The following is a 23,266-nucleotide window of genomic DNA, read 5'->3' as shown; positions in this document are numbered from 1 at the left end:
TATTGCAGTAAAATAGTCATAACACAAAGGTTACTTCTTTAAACATCTTTCCGTATATAATTCAGTGGCACTGAGTACATTCACGAGGTTAAGCAATCCTCACCACCATCCATTTCCAGAACTTTTTCATCACCCCAAACGGACTGTACCCAGTATGCAGCAACTCACCCCTTTGAACCCTGGGAGTCACTATTCTACTCTCTATCTCAATAAATGTGCCTATTATAGGTACCTCACGAAAGTGGAATCAGACAGTATTTGTCCTTTTGTGTCTGGCTTATTTCATTTAGTATATTTTCAAGGCTGACCCATATTATAACATATATCAGAACTTCATTTTTCTCCAAGGCTGTAACGTAGCCCATTGTTTGCGTATACTATATTTTGCTTGTCCACTGATGGACACTGGGGTGGCTCTCACCTTCTGGCTGTTGTGAATAATGCTGCCGCGAGCTCTGATGTTCCAGTATCTGTTCAAGTCCCTGCTCTAGTTCTTCGGGGAGTAGAATTGGGGATCATATGATAATTTTAGGTTTAGTTTTTTAAGGCGCCTGTTTTCTCTTTACCCTAAAATGAAGGCATGGAGTCCTGTCACGGGTATGTTAGGGACCCCACGGAGAAGTAGACTGAGACCTCCTGGTTCGGTCAGGCCCGCCCCTGGCAGTGCAGCTCCCGGTCTCCCGGTACTGCTGTGGGGCACGTGTGTTCTGGCTGTCTGAGCCCAAGGCAGCCCATTTTCTAGTTCTGGGTGAATTACACTGTGGCTAGAAGGTCGCTCTGGAGAAAAAGAATATCTATCCTTCGTGGGATAAGGACTAGGAACAAAAGTCAGGAAGTTTCACTGAGAAGGGTTCAAAGGTTCAAAGGGGAAGGTGGTTGGCGCTAATACTGAAGCCCCTACGGTGCTGACCTGAAGTACAGAGTGGCCTTGACTGAGCCCAGCGTGGCCAGGAGAGCAGGAGAGCAGGGAGCAGATAGATATACTGACCCAGCCTGGAGCTGCTTGGAACTCAGATTTGTTCTGGGTTCGAATCACAGTTTTTGTCTTTAATTGTTCAGGCCATGAACTTAACCTCCCTCAAGTTCAGTTTTCTCATTTGTATAAGAGTGAGGAGGATGAAGTAAATCACGTATGTGAGAAGATTCCCTCGGTGCCTGGCCCTTCCCCTCCATGCAGGTTAGGACCTGTTTTGCCTCAAACCCTGAGCATCACACCCAGGTGGGGCGTTAGCCTGGGAAACACTTCCCTCACCTCCGTTCTAGATCTCCACTGTAAGACACAGGGTTTGATGCAAGCTGCATCTTAGTGGCCTTCTAGAAGTCACCTATTGCCTTTCTACTGCTTCCTTTCTCCCAAATTAAATGCTTTAGCTTTTGGGGACTGAGAGAGGGGGCTTTCCCAGTAGGCACAAAACTGGCTTTTAAACGAAGGATACATTCTTTGCTCAAAGAAAAGAAGAAGGGGGAGGAGGAGGAGAAGAGAGGAAGAAGAAAGAAGGAAGAAGGAGGAAAAAGAAGAAGAAGAAACCAACAGAAAACCTCAGCTATTCTGGGCAAAACTCCTCCAGGCGCCATTGGAAATGAATACTTCTTGTAGCAATCCTGTCTTATTTACTGAAAAGAGTCCCCTCTCCAGGCCTACTGAGATTGAAGGGAGAAGCAGTGTGAAAACACTTTGAGGCCATAACCTTACGTAAATGTAAATCATTATCTTTAATAATAAATGTTCGATTAGTGAGCTTATATCCGAGTGGACAGGTCTTCCCGTTTGCCCCACCTTCCTCTGCTCTGCCTGGTGCTGGGGCGGAGCGAGGCGAGGCTCAGCTTTCTGCTCATCCTTGCTGGTTTAATTCAATGAGCCGACCTGCAAACACGGCCAGGGTTCCGATGATACAGACGAGCATGAAGACTCCAAGGAGAATGTGGTCCATCACCATTGCAACATACTTCCATTCCTCGGCCGCCTGGGAGAGAGGAAAGTGTTAGGACTTCCTTACGGTGGTCGTTAGGCTCACAGTGTTCACACTATGCCTCTTTGGTTCAACAACAGCTTATTGAATTTGTAGATCTCGGATCCCTCAACAGCCTCTGGCTGGCCCTCTGATCTTTAGTTTTTGAACAGATTATTCACAATGATGACTTACTGAGGTGGCCTGGAGGCGGTCACCAAGGCTAACCTTAGGTCAGTAGCTGCCCCTGAAGCCCCAAACAGCCCATCAAGCCAAACCCAGCCATCTGCACTCGAGCATCTGATTATTAACACCAGATGTGTGGGTTTCAAGTCACGAAGCTTACGTTATTGGACTCCTGGTCTGACTTCATGGTCTCTGCGATGTATTTGACGCCCTCAATGGCGCTCTTCACCTCGGGGTGTTTGATCAGGGGAGAGTGGAAGCCCATGGGTGGGGGCCCTGGCTTCCCAGAAATGTCAGAAATATCCATGTCTTCTGTAAAAATCTTTTTTTCTTGTTTTTCTCTGGATGGTCTTTTCATTGTGGAGAAGAACATGACATTTGGGATGGTGTCGATGAAAATCTAACATAGAAAAGAAATCCATATATGAGAATAATTGACAGCAGAGCAAGCCTCAGACTCCAACTATGAACTAGCAGTGTAACTTTAGGTAAGTCATTCAGCTTCTCTGGGCCTCAGCGTCTTGGTCCTTCAAACAAAAGGACCAGATTTTCTCAGACTCTCACACATGTCCCGTAGCCTGTCAAATTATAATACAATGGTTAACAGTGATGATTGTCATATGACTGTTTCGCCACTGGAGGGAGCCTGTGCGCAGCTTTCGAACTTCAGGTGGTACTTGCTTCTATTCAAGGCCATGTGTTCTCATGATCATATGGCTAAAGAAAGGGTCCCTTGGGCTACAAGTTATATAAGGTTCTGGCCACACAAAACAGCTGGTATTTGTGTGTAACATGGTATTGCCAGGAGTCACTGAACAGTCTTGATTGAAACAGGGACTGTTTCTCCTCCCAAAATACATGTGAGCAGCAATTCTCTGTTAATTCATGAACATCTTTTGAATTTTACAAAAAAGACCCTGGCTGTTCATGTCTTTGTGAAGTTTTATTTTATTTTATTTAAGTGACATTTGAAATGTTAATACATTTTCAATTTCAAAACTGTAAATGCTTGAATCCAGGTTCCTCGTTAAAACTTACTTTTTGACAATCTCTCATCAAGCCTCCCCCCATTTCTGCCCTTGTCCTCCATAGATGATTCTACCAGCAAAGAATAAGCAACCTGTTCACAAACTGGGAGACGTACAAACAAAAATCCCAAGAATTCCAGAGTGTTTGAGTAAAAGAGACTGATTTATCTTCTCTAATCAAAGAGATTTTGTTTTAAAGCTTGAATTAGGGGTGGGCTTTTTTCTTCTCTCTCTGAGGAAGCTACACGAATTATTTTTCTCTAAAAAGAGGCCCAAGAAAGTTCCTCCCCAAAAACAATCCCTTACGGCTGAAAGGACTTTCCATTCTGAGCACCCACAAGGGTCCGCTGGAATTCCGCTGCAAGGAGGAGGCGCCCTGCAGATGTCCCCGAGGGACGGCCCCCCTGCGCAGGGTCTGCAGGGGCCTCGCTCACTCACCTTCCGAACCCACTCTGGCATAACGTGGGTGCTGGGCGAGCGGTGGTGGGTGTTGATCACGATGACAGTGATAATGATGGATGCGATGACAAACACCATGGTGAAGAGCATGTACTTGCCGATCAGAGGCACCGCGCTGGAGGTGGACGGGATCAGCTCCACAATGACCAGGAGGAACACAGTTAGAGACAGTAAGACAGAGATGCTCAGAGTCATCTTCTCTCCTGGACAGAGTGAGGAGGAAACACAACCACCTTCCTGTTACGGCCTGAACTGTTGCTCCACGGCTCTCACATTTATATATATGTTGTAGTCCCAAGCCCCAGTACCTCAGTGACTATTTGGAGAGAGAGCCTGTAAAGAGGTAATTAAAGTAAAATGAGGTCTCAGTGTGGGCCCTCATCCAGTATGACTGGTGTCCTTGTAGGAAGAGGAGATTAGAACACAGAGACACACAGAGGGGACACAAGGAGAACACTACCATCTGTAAGCCAAGGAGAGAGGCCCCAGAGAAAAACAGCCCTGCGGATACCTTGATCTTGGACTTCCAGCCTCCAGAACTGGGAGATAATAAATTCCTGTTTTTGAAGCTACCCAGACTATGTCCTTGGTGATGGCTGCTCTTGCAGACTCAGGCACCACCAAAACCCCAGACTGTGACGAGTGTGACAGGCATTTCTCAAAGCGTCGTTCTGGGAGAAGTTTGGGGGCAGACTTTCTTATGAGCCCCTTCCACTTTAACTCTGCTCACGATGACAGGGAGCAGGTATTTTCATGAGATGCTGCCAAGTAGGAAATAACCACTTCATCTCATGCCCCAGAACTCCATTTCTTGGTGGAGCTCAGGGAACTAAGTTTCTCCGTCTGCAGCAGAATGATATAATAAACCTCCCAGAACTGAGCTGCAGTCTGGCCCACTTGTTACCCTGCAGATGGGCAGGCAGTTCAGAAGTGCATGTATAACTTTCTCATCATGGGAGTAAGCAGTAAGACCCAAACTGAGAAAACAAAATCAATGATTTCACACCACTTCCTTTCATCTAAAGAGGGTGATTTTTGTTTGTTTTTCTTTTTTTTTTTTTTTTTTAATTTTTATTTATTTATTTATTCATTTTTAGAGAGGAGAGGGAGAGACAGAGAGAGAGAGAGAGAGAGAGAAGGGGAGGAGGAGCTGGAAGCATCAACTCCCATATGTGCCTTGACCAGGCAAGCCCAGGGTTTCAAACCAGCGACCTCAGCATTTCCAGGTCGATGCTTTATCCACTGCGCCACCACAGGTCAGGCTGTTTTTCATATTAAGGGGCCATGTTAAGAGTTTTGGTTAGACAAGTGTGGCAAACGAGGGGCAGGGGCTGAGTGGCATCGGGATGTTTTTGTGGGGACTGACCACCTTAGATGCAGTAGAGAGCCACTGGGAGGGACCTCCCTTGGGCTGGTCTTGCTGCTTGTGTCCTGGGAAACCCTTGTATTATCCTGCTTTCCAGTATGGAACTTCTCCCTGTACTGCATGCTTCCAGATGCCACGAGTATATACAGGATACAGAGCAGGTGCAGACAAGAAATGATCAGTTCTGCCTGATGAGGTGGTGGCAGTGGCAGAGGATAGAGCATCGAACTGGGATGTGGAGGGCCCAGGTTCGAAACCCCCGAGGTCACCAGCTTGAGTGCGGGCTCATCCAGCTTGAGTGGGGGCTCACCAGCTTGAGCCCAGGATTGCCAGCTTGAGCATGGGATCATAGACATGACCCCATGGTCGCTGGTTTGACCCCATGGTCCCTGGCTTGAAGCCCAAGGTCGCTGGCTTGAGCAAGGGGTCACTCGCATTGCTGTAGCTCCCTAATCAAGGCACACATCAAAAAGCAATCAATGAACAGCTAAGGTGCCGCAACAAAGAATTGATGCTTCTCATCTCTCTCCTTTCCTGTCTGTCTGTCTGTTCCTATCTGTCCCTCTCTCTGACTTACTCTTTGTCTCTGTCACAAAAATAAAGAAAGAAAGAAATGACCAATTCTACCTTGTAGGTTGAATTCTACTCAGTGAGGAGAAAAGCCTTTAAAAATGAAAAAGAAGACAGAATTATAAATATGAAATATTGATCAAGTTACATCACATTTCTTGATGCATAACGGTGATAATAATAATAGCTAACATTCATCAAGCAGTGTCACTGTTCTAAATACTTTCCAAGCATAAATCACTTAATGTGTATAGAAACTGTGCTTAGTCTCTATATTGGCCTGACTGCTGTTTTCTCTCTCTGCTTTAAGAAGCTTCATTTTTTTTTTTTAACAGAAGCAGAGATAGACAGGGACAGGCAGACAGGAACGGAGAGAGATGAGAAGCATCAATCATCAGTTTCTCGTTGAGCGTTGTGACTTCTTAGTTGTTCATTGATTGCTTTCTCACATGCGCCTTGACCGCGGGCCTTCAGCAGACCGAGTAACCCCCTGCTGGAGCCAGCGACCTTGGGTCTAAGCTGGTGAGCTCTTTGCTCAAGCCAGATGAGCCCACGCTCAAGCTGGCGACCTCGGGGTCTCGAACCTAGGTCCTTCTGCATCCCAGTCCGACGCTCTATCCATTGCGCCACCACCTGGTCAGGCAAGAAGCTTCATTTGATTAGAAAGTTGAAAAAACATTTGTGATCATTTTTTTAAGAACAAGTACAATTACTGGAACATACATTCTGCAGGGCGAATTCTGCCTTATTTTACACTGTATCCCTGCCGCATAACAGTTGTGCAACAAGTCCTCTATGTGGAATGAGTGAATGCATAATTTTTTTCCTTGTCAGAAAATGGATATAAGCTTTTGTGAGTTTTTATTTATTGATATTGTTATTTTGATAAAATTGTGACCTGTCATAAGTTTGAGGACTGCCTGTGCCATCGTTCCTTTTCCCCTGCTTGTCAGCCATCGATCGTTTCTGAGTCATGACCCGCTCGCTGGCAGGCATGTGTATGCCCTTTCCTGATTTCTGTAGATTATTGTTCTGTGAAATTATGTCACAGATGTGAAGACTCAGTGGGAGGTAAGTTGTTTGGGCTGATATGTGAGAAAGCATTGCCCCTTGGGAAGTATGGACTTGTGCACAAGAACGCTGCCATCTGGAACACAGACACGCAAAAGCTGCTCTCAAGTGGCCAGCAGTGAGCAGAAGAGGCAAGACCTGGATCGGTCAGCAGAGCAAGTGACTGCACAGTGGAAGTGGCGTGAGGAGTGTCTGTGCTCCACGCCTTACCCAGCGCACCTTGGGGCACACGGCGGGTGCTCAACAAACGGTCGGTGGGCGTTTCACTTTAACTAGACTGAGCTATGTCTGTGCCTCTTCGGGGCCACATCTAACTCTCCCGGCCCCGTGGTCTGCTCCAGCTGTGAGCTCCATCCGCAGTGCCTTTCACCACTGTACGTGGCTCCTCAGTAAGTGTGTCCTCCCAGTGATGATGATTCGGCTCTGTCTGTTTATTAGCCTATAATTATTTCTGGCTTTTCCCAAAATAGCAACACGAGATCTGTCAGTGTCAGCAGTCGCAGCCGTGGCAGCGGCACCCACCTGAGTCCGTGGGCAGGTAGAACACCAGGCCAGTTAAGAAGGAGAAGAGCAGGCAGGGAATGATGACATTGACGATGAAGTAGAGGGGCAGGCGCTGCATGACGAAGTGGTAGGTGATGTCCAGGTAGGGGGTGGAGGGGCAGCAGGCGTAGAACACCCAGTGCTTCCAGCCCCGGGCCTCCTTGATCACCCACTCCCCGCTCTCCATGAAGTTGCTCAGGTCCGGCTGGTCGCTTTCCTGCGAAGATGAAAGGAAACTTTGAAAACCCAGCCACGCCACCCTGAGGAGGGGCAGGGTTCCAGAATCATCTGTGACAAATAGATGCTAGTGCTATTACATACCCAGGGGGCACCCTGGGTCACTTCAACTTTTTTGTCTCAGGTGCCTTTCCTATAAAATAAGGGGATTTGAACTATGGGGAGTCTTCATGCTGCATATATATATATATATATATATACAAGCCACCTCGGGGCTTTAAAACAAAGCGGTGCCCTTGCCCTGCCCCAGCCTGGATTTTTAAGCTCCCAGGTTATTCTCATGTGAGTACATCACAAACCTTACAAACAAATTGAGAATCATCAAACCAGATAATCTCCAAAGTTCTAAGTGGTGCAGAGAGCCTGTGACTATGAAGGGGCAGAGTTGAAGACCCGAATCCTGCCTTTCTGACTCCAACCTCATTACAAGTGGTCACCACCTACCGGGTAAATGGCCACCACGGTGCCATCGTAGGTCCAGGTGCCCAGCTTCATACTGCAGTTCTGTTCATCAAAGGGAAAGTGGGTGACGATGATCTCACAGTAGCTTTTAAAGATGGCCGGAGGCGTCCATGTGATGTGGCCAGTGTGGTCCAGGAGCACTTTGGTGAACTTGACGATGGCAAAGTCACCATCTGCGCTACAATGGGACAAAAGAGAAGATAGCCAGTAATTATTTAGGTGCTAATTATAAAAGCTTTTTTTCAGGCAGTGTGGCTTATCTACATCAGTGTTTCCTAGGCTTGTCTGATAATAAGAACCACTGGAGTGCATATTAAAAGACGGATTCCTGAGCACCAGCTAAGCACTGAATCAGATTACCTGGGGAGGAAATCACGGGTAACACTGATTCACTGCGTCCCAGATTTTTTTTCTTCCCAGGACTTAGTAGTATTTGTAATAATTTCTATCTCCTCTATGTGTACTTTGAAAGTTAACTGGGATTTTAAACAGAAACATGTCCAGTGGCTCATTACTATGACAAGCAGGCTAAGGAAGGTGTCCATTATATTTTAAGAACTATTTAGGGCCCTGGCTGGTTTGCTCACTGGTAAAGCATCAGCCTGTCATGTGGATATCCCAGGTTTAATTGCTGGTCAGGGCACATAAGAGAAGCGCCCATCTGCTTCTCCACCCCTCCTCCTCTTGCTTCTCTCTCTTTTTCTCTTCTGCAGCCATGGCTCGATTGGAGTGAGTTGGCCCCAGGCGCTGAGGATGGCTCCATGCATCCTCAGATGCTAATAACAGCTCAGTTGCTAAGCAACGGATCAATGCCCCAGATAGGCAGAGCATCACCCCCTAGTGGGCTTGCTGTGTGGATCCTGTTTGGGGTGCATGCAGAGTCTGTCTCTCTGCCTTCCCTCCTCTCCCTGATTTAAAAAAAAGAAAAGACAGAAAAATCTATTTAGAACTCAGTGGGTGGAATTAAACACTCAGATGCCCCCACGGCTGGAAGGCAGGGAGGAGGTAAGAGACTGGCTGTGGTGAAGAGACAGCCCCTCTGTTCTCTGAAGAAGGTGCCACTTAGCTCTGCTCAGGGTGTCCTGGTGCGAGCAAAGGCTCAATGTTGGCAGATATTTGAATTTTTCCTTAGAAGCTAAAGATCTACATTTTTAAATCCAAAGTTTCTATATATTTGAATGTTGGATAGAGTTTTCTAGAGAGGCTAAAAACCCAGATTTTCATGTGATATTTCCAAATTTTCAAATGTGGTTTGAAAATTTCTTGTTAAAAAATATTCAACATGGTAGATATTAAAATTAATAAGAGGCCATGTTTGCAGGGTTAATTCAGTGAGCAGTCCACTCGCCCTGCAAGCAGCCCATGCCCCAGGCCCTCGCCAGAGGTGTCGAACAGCTGGGTGGGTCTGCCTCGGTTGGCTTTCAGGGACATACAGCATATATTGGTGCCAAGAGATTTTCTTCTCATTGCATTTTCCTTGGATGGAGGTGGGCTCTATCCAGAAAACTGTGTTTATTGGGACTTTCCAAAGAACAGAGGGCTTCAGGATCATCCGGGTCTCTCCCTACACACGGGCCGCATGGGGCTCTGTCCCGTCTCTCCCTACACACGGGCCGCATGGGGCTCTGTCCCGTCTCTCCCTACACACGGGCCACATGGGGCTCTGTCCCGTCTCTCCCTATACACAGGCCACATGGGGCTCTGTCCCCACAGCCTGTTCCTGAACAAGCTGTCAGAAGGGCCGGGGGAGTTCATTGCTTCCCTCACATTCTTTTTTTTTCCTCTCTTTTTTTTTATAAATAAATTTTTATTAATTTTAATAGGGTGACATGAATAAATCAGGGTACATATATTCAAAGAAAACATGTCCAGGTTATCTTGTCATTCAATTCTGTTGCATACCCATCACCCAAAGTCAGATTGTCTTCCGTCTCCTTCTATCTAGTTTTCTTTTCCCTCACATTCTTACTGACAGAGAAACTTAACTAACACAAGACACTTTGTCCTACTAGTGTAACTGTCTGAAAGGTTTTTCACAAATGATTGGCTAATTTGGCTCAAGCTGGAATTCCAGGTATATTGGACAATATGTGAGTAGGTTTTCAAAGCAGGGATGGTCAGCCCTAAGGGTGTCATTTCCACTCACTGGCCGTGGCTACCCCCCCTGGTAACCCACTAGCATGCAGCGCCCTCTGGCTGCAGACCTGTGCCCTGTAGTATCAGGCCCGACTCCTCCAGGCCAATTCTGAACGCTCCTGCCTGGCAAGGATGTGCTTTGAAATGCACATTCCCTGACAAGTGAAGGATGTGTGATAATGAACATGTCATTAAAGCAGAGCGTCTTGAATCACATTATAATTTCATGACATGCAGTCTGTCATGGAGCCCATGGGTGGGCTACACAGGCGTCCTGGGCTGTTGTCAGCGTAGCATCTTGGGGTGCCACGAGGGTGTGACAAGTAACAGCCCAGGGAGATTCAGACCTATTGGTATGAAGGGCATTTAATTCTAAGGAACTCAACTACAGGAGGGTTGGGTTCTTTGGATAGTTGCCATACTCCCTTCAGGAGCTCTCAGGGATTAAATGTCCCCCACCCACAGCCTTGATTTAATTTGGCTCTGATCATTGTTTCTCTTCATAACATGAGACACCATCTGGCACCCTAGCACGTCGACTTAGCTCTTGGTTTCTGAAGCATCCTGAGCGGGGTGGCCCTCGTGTGAGGGCACTGGGGCTCCCCCTCCCCAGGAACGTCTGCTCTCCAGCCTGTTTGCTTACTTGTTATAGAGAACTAAGTCCGGGCGCCAGATCTTTTCAGAGGGAATGTGAATTTTTTTCACACCGCCATAGTCTTCTGGATTCCATTTTAGATTGTAATCCACCCATTGCTAGAAATGAAGACATTTAGCTGATTAGAAAGCTAAAGACAGTTTTTTAAACAAGCGAGGGTTATCTAGAACTCTGATGGGTATGATAATTCAGAGGGCGACAGAAATTGTGTGGTAGTAAGAAAGGTTTGATTCCGAATTCAGCTTTCACTTTAGTTAACAATACCAGCAAACAATTGATTGGTTTCATGCAGGCACTGTGCTAAGCATTTTACTGATACTGATCATTTAGTTCTCACAATAGTCCTGTAAAGTAAGAGTGATCATTGACCCCATTTTTCAGATGGGAAAACAAAGGTACCTCCAAGCCATGCCACTGGGTGGTGGCAAATCTCTCACGCCACACTGCCCACCCAGGAAAGGAGAATAGCCCTATTGGGAACATTTTCCTCAAGTAGGCAGCACCATTTTTAAAAAGTATTATGTTCTTTTCCTGCATTATGAAAGGAATGTATGCCCAATGCAGCAAATTTGGATAATACAATGTTATGGATTGAATGCTGTCTCCCCAAAATCCATACATTGAAGTCCTAACCCCTATTACCTCAAAATATGACCTTATTAAGAGATAGGGTCTTGGCCCTGGCCGGTTGGCTCAGCGGTAGAGCGTCGGCCTGGCGTGCGGGGGACCCAGGTTCGATTCCCGTCCAGGGCACACAGGAGAAGCGCCCATTTGCTTCTCCACCCCCACCCCCCTCCTTCCTCTCTGTCTCTCTCTTCCCCTCCTGCAGCAAAGGCTCCATTGGAGCAAAGATGACCCGGGTGCTGGGGATGGCTCCTTGGCCTCTGCCCCAGGCGCTAGAGTGGCTCTGGTCGCGGCAGAGCGATGCCCCGGAGGGGCAGAGCATCGCCCCCTGGTGGGCAGAGCGTCGCCCCTGGTGGGCGTGCCGGGTGGATCCCGGTCGGGCGCATGCGGGAGTCTGTCTGACTGTCTCTCCCCGTTTCCAGCTTCAGAAAAAAATACAAAAAAAAAAAAAAGAGAGATAGGGTCTTTACAAAGGTAAGGAAGTAGAAATGAGGTCATTAAAGTAGTCCCTAACCCCAAATGAGAGGCGTCTTTTTAAGGAGGGGACATTTAAAGACAGATGCATGTCCAGGAAGATGCCATGTGGACATGAACATGGCCAAATAGAAGCAAGGGAGAGAGGCCTGAGGCCTCAGAAATGGTGAGACAATACATCTCTGTTGTTTGAGCCCCCCAGGTTGTGGCTTTGTTATGGCAGCCCAAGCAAACTGATACACACAGAAAAAGCACAAAGTAAAAGACAAACACACGCCAATAAATATGACCCATAATCCCATTACCCCAAACTATTTACTTTAACATTTTGGCATATATCCCTTTTTCCCAAATTGATTTACTCCAGGCCCAGGTTAAATTTCAGGGTGAATGCAAACAACATAAATGCAATTATCTAGCTAAATTACCTGTTTTAATCTAACGTTGGTTGTGACGATCTGATTTACTTCATCCTGAAAAAAAGATCAGACCCCACCTTTAGGGGGCGGAGAGGGGAGCGGAGGGGCGGGTGCTGCAGGGTGGGGGCTGTGGGGGCTGTGGGGGCTGTGGGGAACCGGGGCGCTCTGGCCTCACCACGTTGATGAGCTGTATCAGCTGCAGGCCCACGGTGACCTCCACGGCCTGGCGGTGGTCCTCCACTGGCCTCACCACGCTGTTGTAGTGTTCAAACAGCTTTGCCACCAGACGGGTCTCATGTTCAGAGGCCAGGACGAGGCCAGCTGAGACAGCAAAGGACATGCACGCGGTCAGATTCTGATCCCCACCTCCACGGACACTAACGCGAGTAACTGAGGCATGAACAGCTAACGGAAGGCATGCAGGACCCCTTGTTGAAGGGCTCCCATATGCAGCTAGTGTTGCCTGAAGTCCTTCCCAGCCACAGCTGCTGGTGTGGTCCCTTCTCAGTGGGGCATGCTAGATGACCGTGACACTTGTACTTCAGACAGATGACTCTTTAATATGGCTTCTGGCTGAGTCAAGCTCGCTAGGAATATGTATACACAAGAATAAACATCCCCACAAAATCCAGTTGCAGTATCTCAGAGTCTGGTCATGGTGTAAGAAATCTCAGATTGGTTGGCCTCAAATGCTAAGAACAGCCCAAAATTAATTCTGCTTCACACCCATTAGGATGTCCATAAGTAACAAAATTGAAAGTGACAAATATGGACGACGCTGTGGAGAAAAAGAACTCTTTATATGTTGCTGATGGTAAAAGGGTGCAGTCACCATGGAAAATATTTTTGGTGGTTCCTCATGCAAGTTGCACACAGAGTTACTGTACGACCTACCAATTCCACATCTGGGTATCCCAAGAAAATTGTTTACACAAAAGCATGTGCCTGAATGTTCACAGCAGCGCTATATACAATAGCTAAAAGACGGAAACAACCCAAATGCCCATCAACAGGTGAATGGATGAACAAATTGTGGTACAACCATGCAGTGGAATATTATTCAGCCAGAAAAAGGAATGGAGTGCTGATACATGCTACAACATGAATTAACCTTGAAAACATTGTGTTACATGAAAGAAACCAGACACAAAAGGGCACATACTATATGATTCCATTTATATGAAATGTCCAGAGTAGGTTAACCCATAGAGATAGAGAACAGATTAGTGGTTACCAGAGACTGCAGGGAGAGGGGGTGGGGAGTGACTGCTAATGGGTGTGAAGGTTCCTTTGGGAGTGATAAAAGAGTTCTGAAACTAGAGAGTGGTAATGGTTGCATAACATTTTAAGTGTACTTAATACCACTAAATAGTTCACTTTAAAATGATACTTTTATGCAATGTACATTTTATCATACTTAAAAAAAAAAATCACTGCTGGTGGATACATGTCGCCAGCAAGTTGTTCAAACAAAGTAATAACTATGTGCTTTGCTATCCTAGGTTTGGGGCTCCTATTTGGAGCATGAGTGACTCAAAGGAATCTTCAGTGAGTTTTCTTTCAGGATGAAGAGCAATGTCAATACTCTTGGGGCTCACAGCCCTTCTATGACCAGTGTTATGTGGTCCTCACCAGCCTCCAGTGGGGCAGACAGGCAGGCTGGCATTTTCTCCTGAGATCCTGAGAGTGTGGACACCTTGGGCAAGGTCATGCAGCTAGGGCAGGCTGGGATTAGAGCCCCGCAACTCTACCCTGTGCTCCTGCACCAATTTAGTGTCATGAGCATGTAGTGGGCTGTCTTGGAAACCGCATAACATTATTCCTGTGAGAAAAAGTGTTCCTGATTCCAGCAAGCGCCTCTGAAGGATCTTTATAACTTGAGCCTTGTGTGGATTGAGGATTGCCTGTTCAGGGCTGGGAGAGGAAGCAGACACACGATCTATTTGCCCTGATTCATGTAACCAAATCTCCCCTTTCCATGGGTTATTACTGAAACTGCATACCTTCTCCCTGGGCCAAGATGATGTGAAAATTTGAATGAAGAAATTGCTCTCTCTTTTTTCCAGTAATATTAACCTACTACCTCTCAGACAGGTTATTTTCTTTCTTTTCTTTTCTTTTTTTTCTTTTCTTTTCTTTCCTTTCCTTTTCTTTCCTTTCCTTTCCCTTTCTTTCTTTCTTTTCTTTCTTTTTTCTTTCTGTCTCCCCAAAATCCATACATTGAAGTCCTAACCCCTATTACCTCAAAATATGACCTTATTAAGAGATAGGGTCTTGGCCCTGGCCAGTTGGCTCAGCGGAGGAGCGTCGGCCTGGCGTGCGGGGGACCCAGGTTCGATTCCCGTCCAGGGCACACAGGAGAAGCGCCCATTTGCTTCTCCACCCCCACCCCCCTCCTTCCTCTCTGTCTCTCTCTTCCCCTCCTGCAGCAAAGGCTCCATTGGAGCAAAGATGACCCGGGTGCTGGGGATGGCTCCTTGGCCTCTGCCCCAGGCGCTAGAGTGGCTCTGGTAGCAGCAGAGCTTTCTTTCTTTCTTTCTTTTTTCTTTCTTTCTTTTCTTTCTTTCTCCCCTTTCCTTCCTTCCCTTCTTTCTTTTTTCTCTCTCTCTCCCCTCTCTCTTTCTTTTTTTCTGAGAGAGAGAGAGAGAGAGGAAAAGAGATGAGAAGCATCAACTCATAGTTGCAGCACTTTTAGTTGTTCATTGATTGCTTCTCATATGTGCCTTGACCAGGGGGCTCCAGCCAAGCCAGTGACACCTTGCTCAGGCCAGTGACCTTGAACTTCAAGTCAGTGATCTTGGGCTTCAAGCCAGCAACCTTTGGGCTCAAGCCAGAAACCATGCTCAAGCCAGTGACCCCACACTCAAGCCAGCAACCTCCGGGTTTCAAACCTGGGTCCTCAGTATCCCAGGTCAATGCTCTATACACTGCACCACCACCATTGGGCTTATTATTTTTCTCCATGGATCTTAAGTTTGGAAGAGTTTGTCCACAAAATATTTATAAAATAAAAAATAATTACTTTTTTTCTATTTTTATTAGTAAAAATAATTGACATACCCAAATTATGTGCCACTCTTTTACATGCTTTATATATACTAACCTTTTCTATCCTCACAATAGGGAGTGGTAGGTATATTTTTGTCCTCACGTTACAGATGAGGAAATTGAGGCATAGTGAGGTTAAGTGACTTTAGATTTCATAAGTGGTAGAATAGGGATTCAAACCCATAGCCCCTTCTCTTAGCCACTATTTCTCGTTCAGATCAGCTTGGCCTGACCAGGCGATGGTGCAATGGATGGAGCATTGGCCTGGGACGCAGAGGACCCAGGTTTGAAACCCGAGGTTGCTGACTTGAGCGTGGGCTCATCCAGCTTGAGTATGGGGTCGCTGCCTTGAGCATGGGATCATAGACATGACCCATGGTCGCTGGCTTGAGCTCAAGGTCGTTGGCTTGAGCAAGGGGTCACTTGCTCTGCTGTAGCCCCCCCCCCACCCGTCAAGGCATATATGAGAAAGCAGTCAATGAACAGCTAAGGTGCCACAACAAATAATTGATGCTTCTCATCTCTCTCCCTTCCTGTCTGTCTGTCCCTCTGTCTGTCCCTCTCTATGTCTCTCTCTCTCTTGTAAAAAAAATAATAAAATAAATTAAAAAAAAAAAACTTTAGATCAGGTTAAAATAACAAATGTTGTACAATATGTTGAAACATTTTTACACTCCCCCAAAACTATGCTTTAATTAGCCTTATAGCATTAGTAAAGGCCCTGTATTTGTATTAATTTATTTCATCTTTGAAACACCCTACAAGAGAAGTCTTTACCACTGTTTTACAAATGAGAAAATTGAGGTTCAGACAGTTGAGCCAAGTAGTCATGGCTCCCAGCTAGTCCGAGGTGGATCGTGAATGAGGCAGTCTGCCACTCGGACCGCCTCTTCACCACCTCCCTAAAGGTACACGAGTCGTTTCCATTTGAATTGTTGAAACTTTCAGTATAGCCTAACTCTTCATTATGACCTCCCTGAACTCTATGTGGGGAACCCTTGGCCCTGCCTGGCTTTTCAAGTTTTCCGAACCCAAAAGGGTTCATGCAGAGCTTTCACATGGCATCTCCCCAAACCCACCTGCCTGCATTCGAGGACTCTTTAAGGGAGCATGTTGTCCAAAGACCCAGTGTGTGCAGTCACCCCTTTGAGCCCCTGGGACAGAGCCATCCTCTGTCCTCCATGCCCGTCTGTCCCCGGCCCTACTCAGCCCAAGCGGGTAGGGACTGGCATGGGTCACTGAGTGCCTTGGCCACTGAATTTGAAGCTATTGCCCTGGGCTGCTTATTTTCCATTGATGCTTTATTCTAGTTTGACAGGAAGATCATGCTAGAAAGCAACAGATTGAGCAGATGGTTCACATTATGTAGCAGGAAAACTATGCAGGCCAACCCTGTGATCCACCAGGACAGGGGCAGGCGGGGAGGCCGGAACGGTCAGCACAGCCGTGACGCTCGTTCCCGCCTCCCCCACCCAGGCCGGTGACAAGGCGCCTCCTGCACCCAGGCCGGTGACAAGGCGCCTCCCGCACCCAGGCTGGTGTCAAGGAGCCTCCCCCACCCAGGTCGGTGACAAGGCGCCTCCCCCACCCAGGCCAGTGAGGCCGGTGACAAGGCGCCTCCCCCACCCAGGCGGGTGACAAGGCGCCTCCCCCACCCAGGCCGGTGACAAGGCGCCTCCCGCACCCAGGCCGGTGACAAGGCGCCTCCCCCACCCAGGCCGGTGTCAAGGAGCCTCCCCCACCCAGGTCGGTGACAAGGCGCCTCCCCCACCCAGGCCGGTGTCAAGGAGCCTCCCCCACCCAGGCCGGTGACAAGGCGCCTCCCCCACCCAGGCCGGTGACAAGGCGCCTCGCTCCTTCCTTAATGAATTTCTCAGGAATTTCCAAGGAGGTCTGCATTTTTTAATTGGGTTCATTAGTATTCTGTCCTTTTTTGCCTCCTCAAAACAGGGTAGAGTGATAAAAAACTTACAGATTTGAGGTCAGAATTCTATGATTCTGTTCCTAACTCCAGCATGGTCCAGAGAATTGGACCAATTCCTCATGGAGTCAATGAATCACAGTAAATCCTTTCCTTAAAAGGCAGGGTGTAACTTAACAATCATACAGACAAACAAATGCATAATGTTGAAGTCTCCTTTTTCAGCAAAAGCATCCTTATTCAGATGGTGATCACCTTAATTTGTTCATCAAATATTTATTGTGTGCAAAGCATTGTTTTAAGAGATGTGAGACATTCAGAAGTGAATCTGACATAATCCTGACTTCCTTCCCTCCTGGAGATTGACATTTGTCACTTACATAAATAACTGTGAACAAGTTGGAAAGTGATATGGTATAAGAGAGGTGGCATAAAGTACTTAGGATTCCTGAGGCAGAAGAAAGGAAAGATTGTAATAAAAAAAATACTATATAAATAGAACAGAGATTGTTGTGTGCTAAGCTAACACAGGAAAATGTATCCCTGATACAAATGAGAATTTTGCCCATAAAGGACTGATTTTAAGTAGGGGAGCCCAACCACAATTCCAAAGTGGTTTTCTTTTTTGTATCATACTGATCCAATTTGTATTTTGTGCCCACAGAGTTGAGCAGAAGAAATTCTATACTGATACTAGTCACCTTGGGTAATGCTTATCTCAATTTGGTTATGTTAATTTGCCACCTTTGGTAATTTCAGTCTGTTTTCTGACTGTGCACATAACAAGCAGAGCCTCCAAATGATCACATTCCAAGATTTATAATTTAAGTGACCTTGGGAAGGTCAGCTCATGTCTTTCAACCTATAATTCAAACTATAGTTTCTCTATAATTCAAAATTGGAGATGTTGGAATGCCTCATCCAGCTGTGAATTCACCCATGTGAATTGATAACCACAAATTCTAGGATTGATCTAAATACATGTCACATACTTTTTAAAGTAGCTAAACATGCGATTTTGAGAGTTTTAGTGTCCTAAGAGATCTCCTAAGGATTTTTACACATAAGCATATCACTTAAGAATTTTCACTGAGTGTAGTTTGTGCATGCGCGGGCACGCGCGCGCGCACACACACACCACCACCACCACCACCACCACCACCACCATCACCATTACAAGGCCAGCTTGGGTTGGAGCAAGTCCAAATCCCACAGGATATAATTTATCTTAATTTATTAGAGTTTAGGCTATTTCCCTCAACTCTGGTATTGAAAAACATTAATAATAAAGCTCTTTACCCTTCTGCCCAGAAGGCCTGTGTCTGTCAGGGAAATATCAGAGAAGAGAAATCACAGAATGTCAGCTGCCTTGTTTCTCTGTTGGGATGACATCACCAGTAAACTTTTATATGAAGCAATCAGCAAGCATCTCCTGTTTTCCTCTACCGGAAGTTTGGGATTGGGGATTGCATTTCAGCTGCTGTGTTGTGACACATTCCAGAGCTGAATACGGGTTAAGGACTGTGCAAGGTTTTATGGTTTCAATTCAAACCCAAACTTACATGTAGGAATGTATTTTTTTTTAAAGAGTGGGCAAGAGTGCCTACATATGAACCTTTTTTTTTTTAACTTCAGAATTTAAAAGTTACAAAATATTTCATCTCATGGAGAGAATTTAATTATAATTAAGAATAGGTTTCTCTCTCTAGCATATGGAGCTGTCAATCAATCCTCTTTATTATCAGAATTCTCAGGAGCAGTAAGAGGACTTGTTAACTGTATTGTTTGCAAATGTAAGTCATCGCTCTAAGTCCCTGTAGTTGTTCAAAACTGAAAACAGGCCTGACCTGTGGTGGCGCAGTGGATAAAACGTCGACCTGGAAATGCTGAGGTCGCCGATTCGAAACCCTGGGCTTGCCTGGTCAAGGCACATATGGGAGTTGATGCTTCCAGCTCCTCCCCCCTTCTCTCTCTCCTCTCTGTCTCTCTCTCTCCCTCTCTCTCTCCTCTCTAAAATGAATAAATAAAATTTTTAAAAAAAATTAAAAAAAACCCAAAAAACTGAAAACAGGTCTGGGAAGGCAGGTGTGGCGCTGCATCTGATCCTGTGGACCAGTCGGACACCAGGCACTGATGGAGGGAGAGACCTGCATGTCTACTTGGTAGCCTTTGACCAAGCCTCTCCTATTTTAATTGGATTATACAAACTAGAATTTTTGTCCCCAAACCCAATCAAGCCAACACTGGCGAGAAACTAACAGGAGGCTTGTGCTGCAGAAGCCTGCCATTCTGCATTCCCATCCAAGAAGCAAGCCTCTGATGTGGGGGCTTCTATCATCTCAGCCTCCAAGGAAAGCCCCCCAGCACCAGCACTTACTTGAGCAGAGGCCCAGGAGCAGGAGGAGCGGCCGGGACTCCATGGGCTGTGGGCCCTGGCGTGGGCTGGTGGCAGAGACTGGTGACCTGTGCTGCTTGCCGGCGCTCTGGCTGGACACTTGGCTGCTGGAGGGTTTGGACAGTGAGTCGGCTCAGCGGAGCTATTGTTTTACACCACCTGTTTGTGGCAGTGACAGCTGGGCTGCCCCGAGCCCTGGAGCCCAGAGAGTCGCTGAGGGCCTTACACTATTAGAGTGCCTCACTTTACACAATTGCTATACCCTTGACAAGTTGAGTGTGAACTGCATTGTGTTGGATCACAGATATATATATGGATATAAACCTTACAATAGACAAACACTTATTTTGAACAGTGAGAAACCCTTTCCTTTTTGTGAAAACCAGAACCTCATCTCTGTGGATTCATTTGATTCGGGTTATTTGGTTTGAGTAGATAGTCGGCTGTCTGTGTGAGACACTAATCATCCTAAATCACAGACGTCCACTTCTGCACACAGGAAAATTCATTTGCTCTGGTTCACTCTAGGCTCAAAGTGCCTGGGGCTTGGTGACAAAATGAATTTGAGAAGAGTACATAGTTGGTACTGAATCTGCTGTGGAGAGTTTCAGGTTTGATTGGATTTGGTTTTTCACAAAGAAGACTTCTTCCATAAAATTGGATTTACTGGCTTCCGGAGTGGCTGTTACAGCCCCTCTCTCTGTATCAGGCAATCACTATCCCACAGTGGGCCATTAGCGGGAGCAAACGGCCCACCTCCCACATCATGTTATTCAAGTGAACAGTAATTAATGGCAAAGTGTCCCGCTGCTGAAGCAGTTGTTCCAGTTTCCTGCTCCCTTCCACCCAGTGCTCTGCCACGGCCGCTCAGGGGAGCAAAGAGCACAGTGGTTCCGTCTTTCCATTCCTTTGTTTAAAAAAAAGAAAAGAAAAACTAAGTCAGCAGATAGTAATTGCTCAGCCTGAAAGGTATTTTTATCAAAACAGGGAGGAAGCTGTTCTGTAAAGATACTCTGCGTGTTCCTTCTTTCCTTCCTTCCCAGACTGAGTCAGGTGAGAAGACCCCTCACCGCAAGCCCAAGGACAGTATTCTGACAAATCCCCCATCTCAGTGAGACCGGATAATTAGAGAAAGGTCTTTAGAGGGCAGAGGAAAGAGCTGAAAGTTGACATTTATATTTTTTTCTGTTTAAAATCGTGGGAGATTGGCCCTGGCCAGTTAGCTCAGTTGGTTAGAGTGTCATCCCAAAACGATGAGGTTGCGGGTTTGATCCCTGATCATGGCACATACGGGAAGTAACCAGTGAATACACAGCTAAGTGGAACAACAAATGAATGCTTTCCTCTCTTTTTCTCCCACTCCCTTCCTCTCTCTAAAATCTAACAATAAAAAATGAAATAAAATAAAATTGTGGGAGATCAGCTAACTGTCCCCTAAGGAAATAGGTTCTCTTCCTTCAACATGGCATAGCGTTGTGGTTGCCTAACCAGGAGCTGTGCCGCCCCCACCCAGCGCACCTTGCCCCATGCCTCCCGGTGGACTCATGTAACTGAACTCTAGAAAATGAAATGGCAGAAGACATTTTATGAGACTCACAAACCTCCACCAGAGCTGTTCATGCCCTTCTCATCTCCTGACCTCCAGGAATGGACGGGACCCCCAGGGCCACCTTGGAAACCCTGTGTTGAAGGGGATTTCACTTTTGACATCCTGAATCTTGAATGACTTCATGGAGGAGGGCACCCCATTGTCCTTCCTGGCCACCACCCAGCTCTCTTTCATGAATGGGAACAAAACTTTTATCATGTTAAGCCATGGACATTCTTGGGTTTATTTGTTTGGCAGCTAATGTTATATCCTTATTAATACAAAACGTACTCCCTTGCATTGGGGTCCTGTGGGTAAGAATAAACCCCAAAATATGTAGCACTGCAGAAGAAAGCAAGAAAATTGGTATTGGAGGCTGAAAAGATGAAGACCCATGTTATATAATAGTAAATTACTGAATAAAATTGCTCCTCAATTGCTTTGTGAGCAAAGTGTTACTGAGCCTCTGGATCCAGGGAAGAGGTTGGAAATCCAACGTTAGTGCATGTCAATTCTTTGTACAAAAAAATTTTTAATTGATTTTAGAGAAAGAGGAAGGGAGGAAAGAGAGAGAAACATCGATTTGTTGTTCCACTTATTTATGCATTCATTGATTGATTTTTCGTATCTTCCCTGACTGGGGATTAAACCCACCACCTTGGAGTATAGGGACAATGCTCTAACCCAGTGGTCCCCAACCTTTTTTGGGCCACGGACCGGTTTAATGTCAGAAAATATTTCCACAGACCAGCCTTTAGGGTGGGATGGATAAATGCACAAAATAAAATTATGCGACCAGCGTAAAAACTGTGGTATTTTTAAATATAATTGTTGAACTTACAAGACAAGCGTCAAGAGTGAGTTTTAGATGGATGTAACAGAGGGAATCCGGTCAGGTCATTTAAAAAAAATAAAACATCGTTCAGACTTAAATAAAATAAAAATGGAAATAATGTAAGATATTTATTTTTTCTCTGTGGACCCGTACCAAATGGCCCACGGACCGGTACTGGTCCACGGCCCGGGGGTTGGAGACCACTGCTCTAACCAACTGAGCTACCTGGCCAGAGAGAGGGCATGTCGATTCTTATTGGCTTTGCTTAGTGAGTCAGTACAAGGAAGAGTGGAACTCGGGAAAGAACTGACTGATTCAGGAGCAGAAATGAAAGAGTATGAGTCTTGAAATCTGAAGCCTTCTGTTTTGAACCCCAAAGGATAAGTTATAACACACAAAACGGCTTTGAGCAAAAGCTCCTAACAATTCTCATTAAGCCTGACTTGTGGTGGCGCAGTGGATTAAGTGTCAACCTGGAATGCTGAGGTTGCTGGTTTGAAACCCTGGAAGGTACATATGGGAGTTCATGCTTTTTGCATCTCCCCCTGTTCTCTCTCTCTTTCCTCTCTCTCTCTCCAATAAAAATGAATTAAAAAAAAAGAATTCTCATTAAACAGATAGTTTCACCATTGCCCCCAAAATCAGTTTAAGGTTATTTCTTCACACTCAAGCCTGTCTTTTTTCCAGATGGTGTTTCAAGATGGTTGCCACTAAATTGAAGGACAGGTGTAAGGTTACAACAAGAAGTTAATCCAGCTTGAGAATTATAACCAGGAAAGAACCCTATGTGTGCATTACTGACAAATGGAAATGAGTGAAAACAAATGTTTTAGAAACTTACTAAGTATTTGAAGGAATTGTATTGCCAAAGATTTCATGAACCCAGACTACAGAAACTTCGGTTGTCCACACCTTAAAACAGTTCTTAGATGGCCCCGAACATGCATCGGCAGAAAATCGGGCCACAGCACCGGCACAGACTCCCAAGAGGGTACTCTCCTTATTGTCACTTGAGGCGTGGCCTTGGAGGCGAGTGGATAAGAACTTCCCAGAGGACATAGCCACAAGGGACAGCATCCCAAAGGGCAAACTCAGGCCCTAATCCAGGAATCGGGGCTGACCCTCAGGGTTCCCTAGTCCCAAGGGCTCTCACCCCTGCTTGGACAGCTCTGCCTGCTGTCCCCATCTGCAACTCTGCCCGAGGGATTTATTTTCATTCTGCTACAGGAGCACTTGGGACAAGCAGGAAGTGCAAGAGAGTTCATGCCCCCAGAAATAGCCCTCAGCCATTGTAGGAGGA

At 46.2% G+C, this 23,266-nt stretch overlaps 1 protein-coding gene across 1 annotated transcript; it reads right to left on the bottom strand.

Annotated features, from left to right (window-relative positions):
• On the bottom strand, positions 1-19,629 carry CHRNA1 (cholinergic receptor nicotinic alpha 1 subunit). Its single transcript, XM_066232783.1, has 9 exons — positions 19,526-19,629; positions 12,355-12,500; positions 12,189-12,233; positions 10,651-10,760; positions 7,854-8,049; positions 7,152-7,389; positions 3,602-3,825; positions 2,296-2,535; positions 1-1,964 (listed from the first exon to the last, which is right to left on the bottom strand). The coding sequence occupies exons 1-9, from the start codon at positions 19,566-19,568 to the stop codon at positions 1,833-1,835; spliced, it is 1,374 nt and encodes a 457-aa protein (XP_066088880.1). The 5' UTR covers positions 19,569-19,629; the 3' UTR covers positions 1-1,832.
• Positions 19,630-23,266: the final 3,637 nt, after the last annotated feature.

Source organism: Saccopteryx bilineata, chromosome 5 (assembly GCF_036850765.1).
Source record: "Saccopteryx bilineata isolate mSacBil1 chromosome 5, mSacBil1_pri_phased_curated, whole genome shotgun sequence".
NCBI lineage: Eukaryota > Metazoa > Chordata > Mammalia > Chiroptera > Emballonuridae > Saccopteryx > Saccopteryx bilineata.
Note: the sequence above shows the minus strand (reverse complement) of the source record. Positions and strands in the feature narration are given on the sequence as shown.

What these genes read in the sequence shown, in the direction of transcription:
- CHRNA1 (XM_066232783.1), bottom strand. Translation starts at nt 19,568, where the DNA reads ATGGAGTCCCGGCCGCTCCTCCTGCTCCTGGGCCTCTGCTCAA. An exon ending in CCAACGTTAGATTAAAACAG is followed by an intron (nt 10,761 to 12,188) that starts GTAATTTAGCTA and finishes CTTCATTTCTAG; the next exon opens with CAATGGGTGGATTACAATCT. An exon ending in CTACCTGCCCACGGACTCAG is followed by an intron (nt 3,826 to 7,151) that starts GTGGGTGCCGCT and finishes CACTCTGTCCAG; the next exon opens with GAGAGAAGATGACTCTGAGC.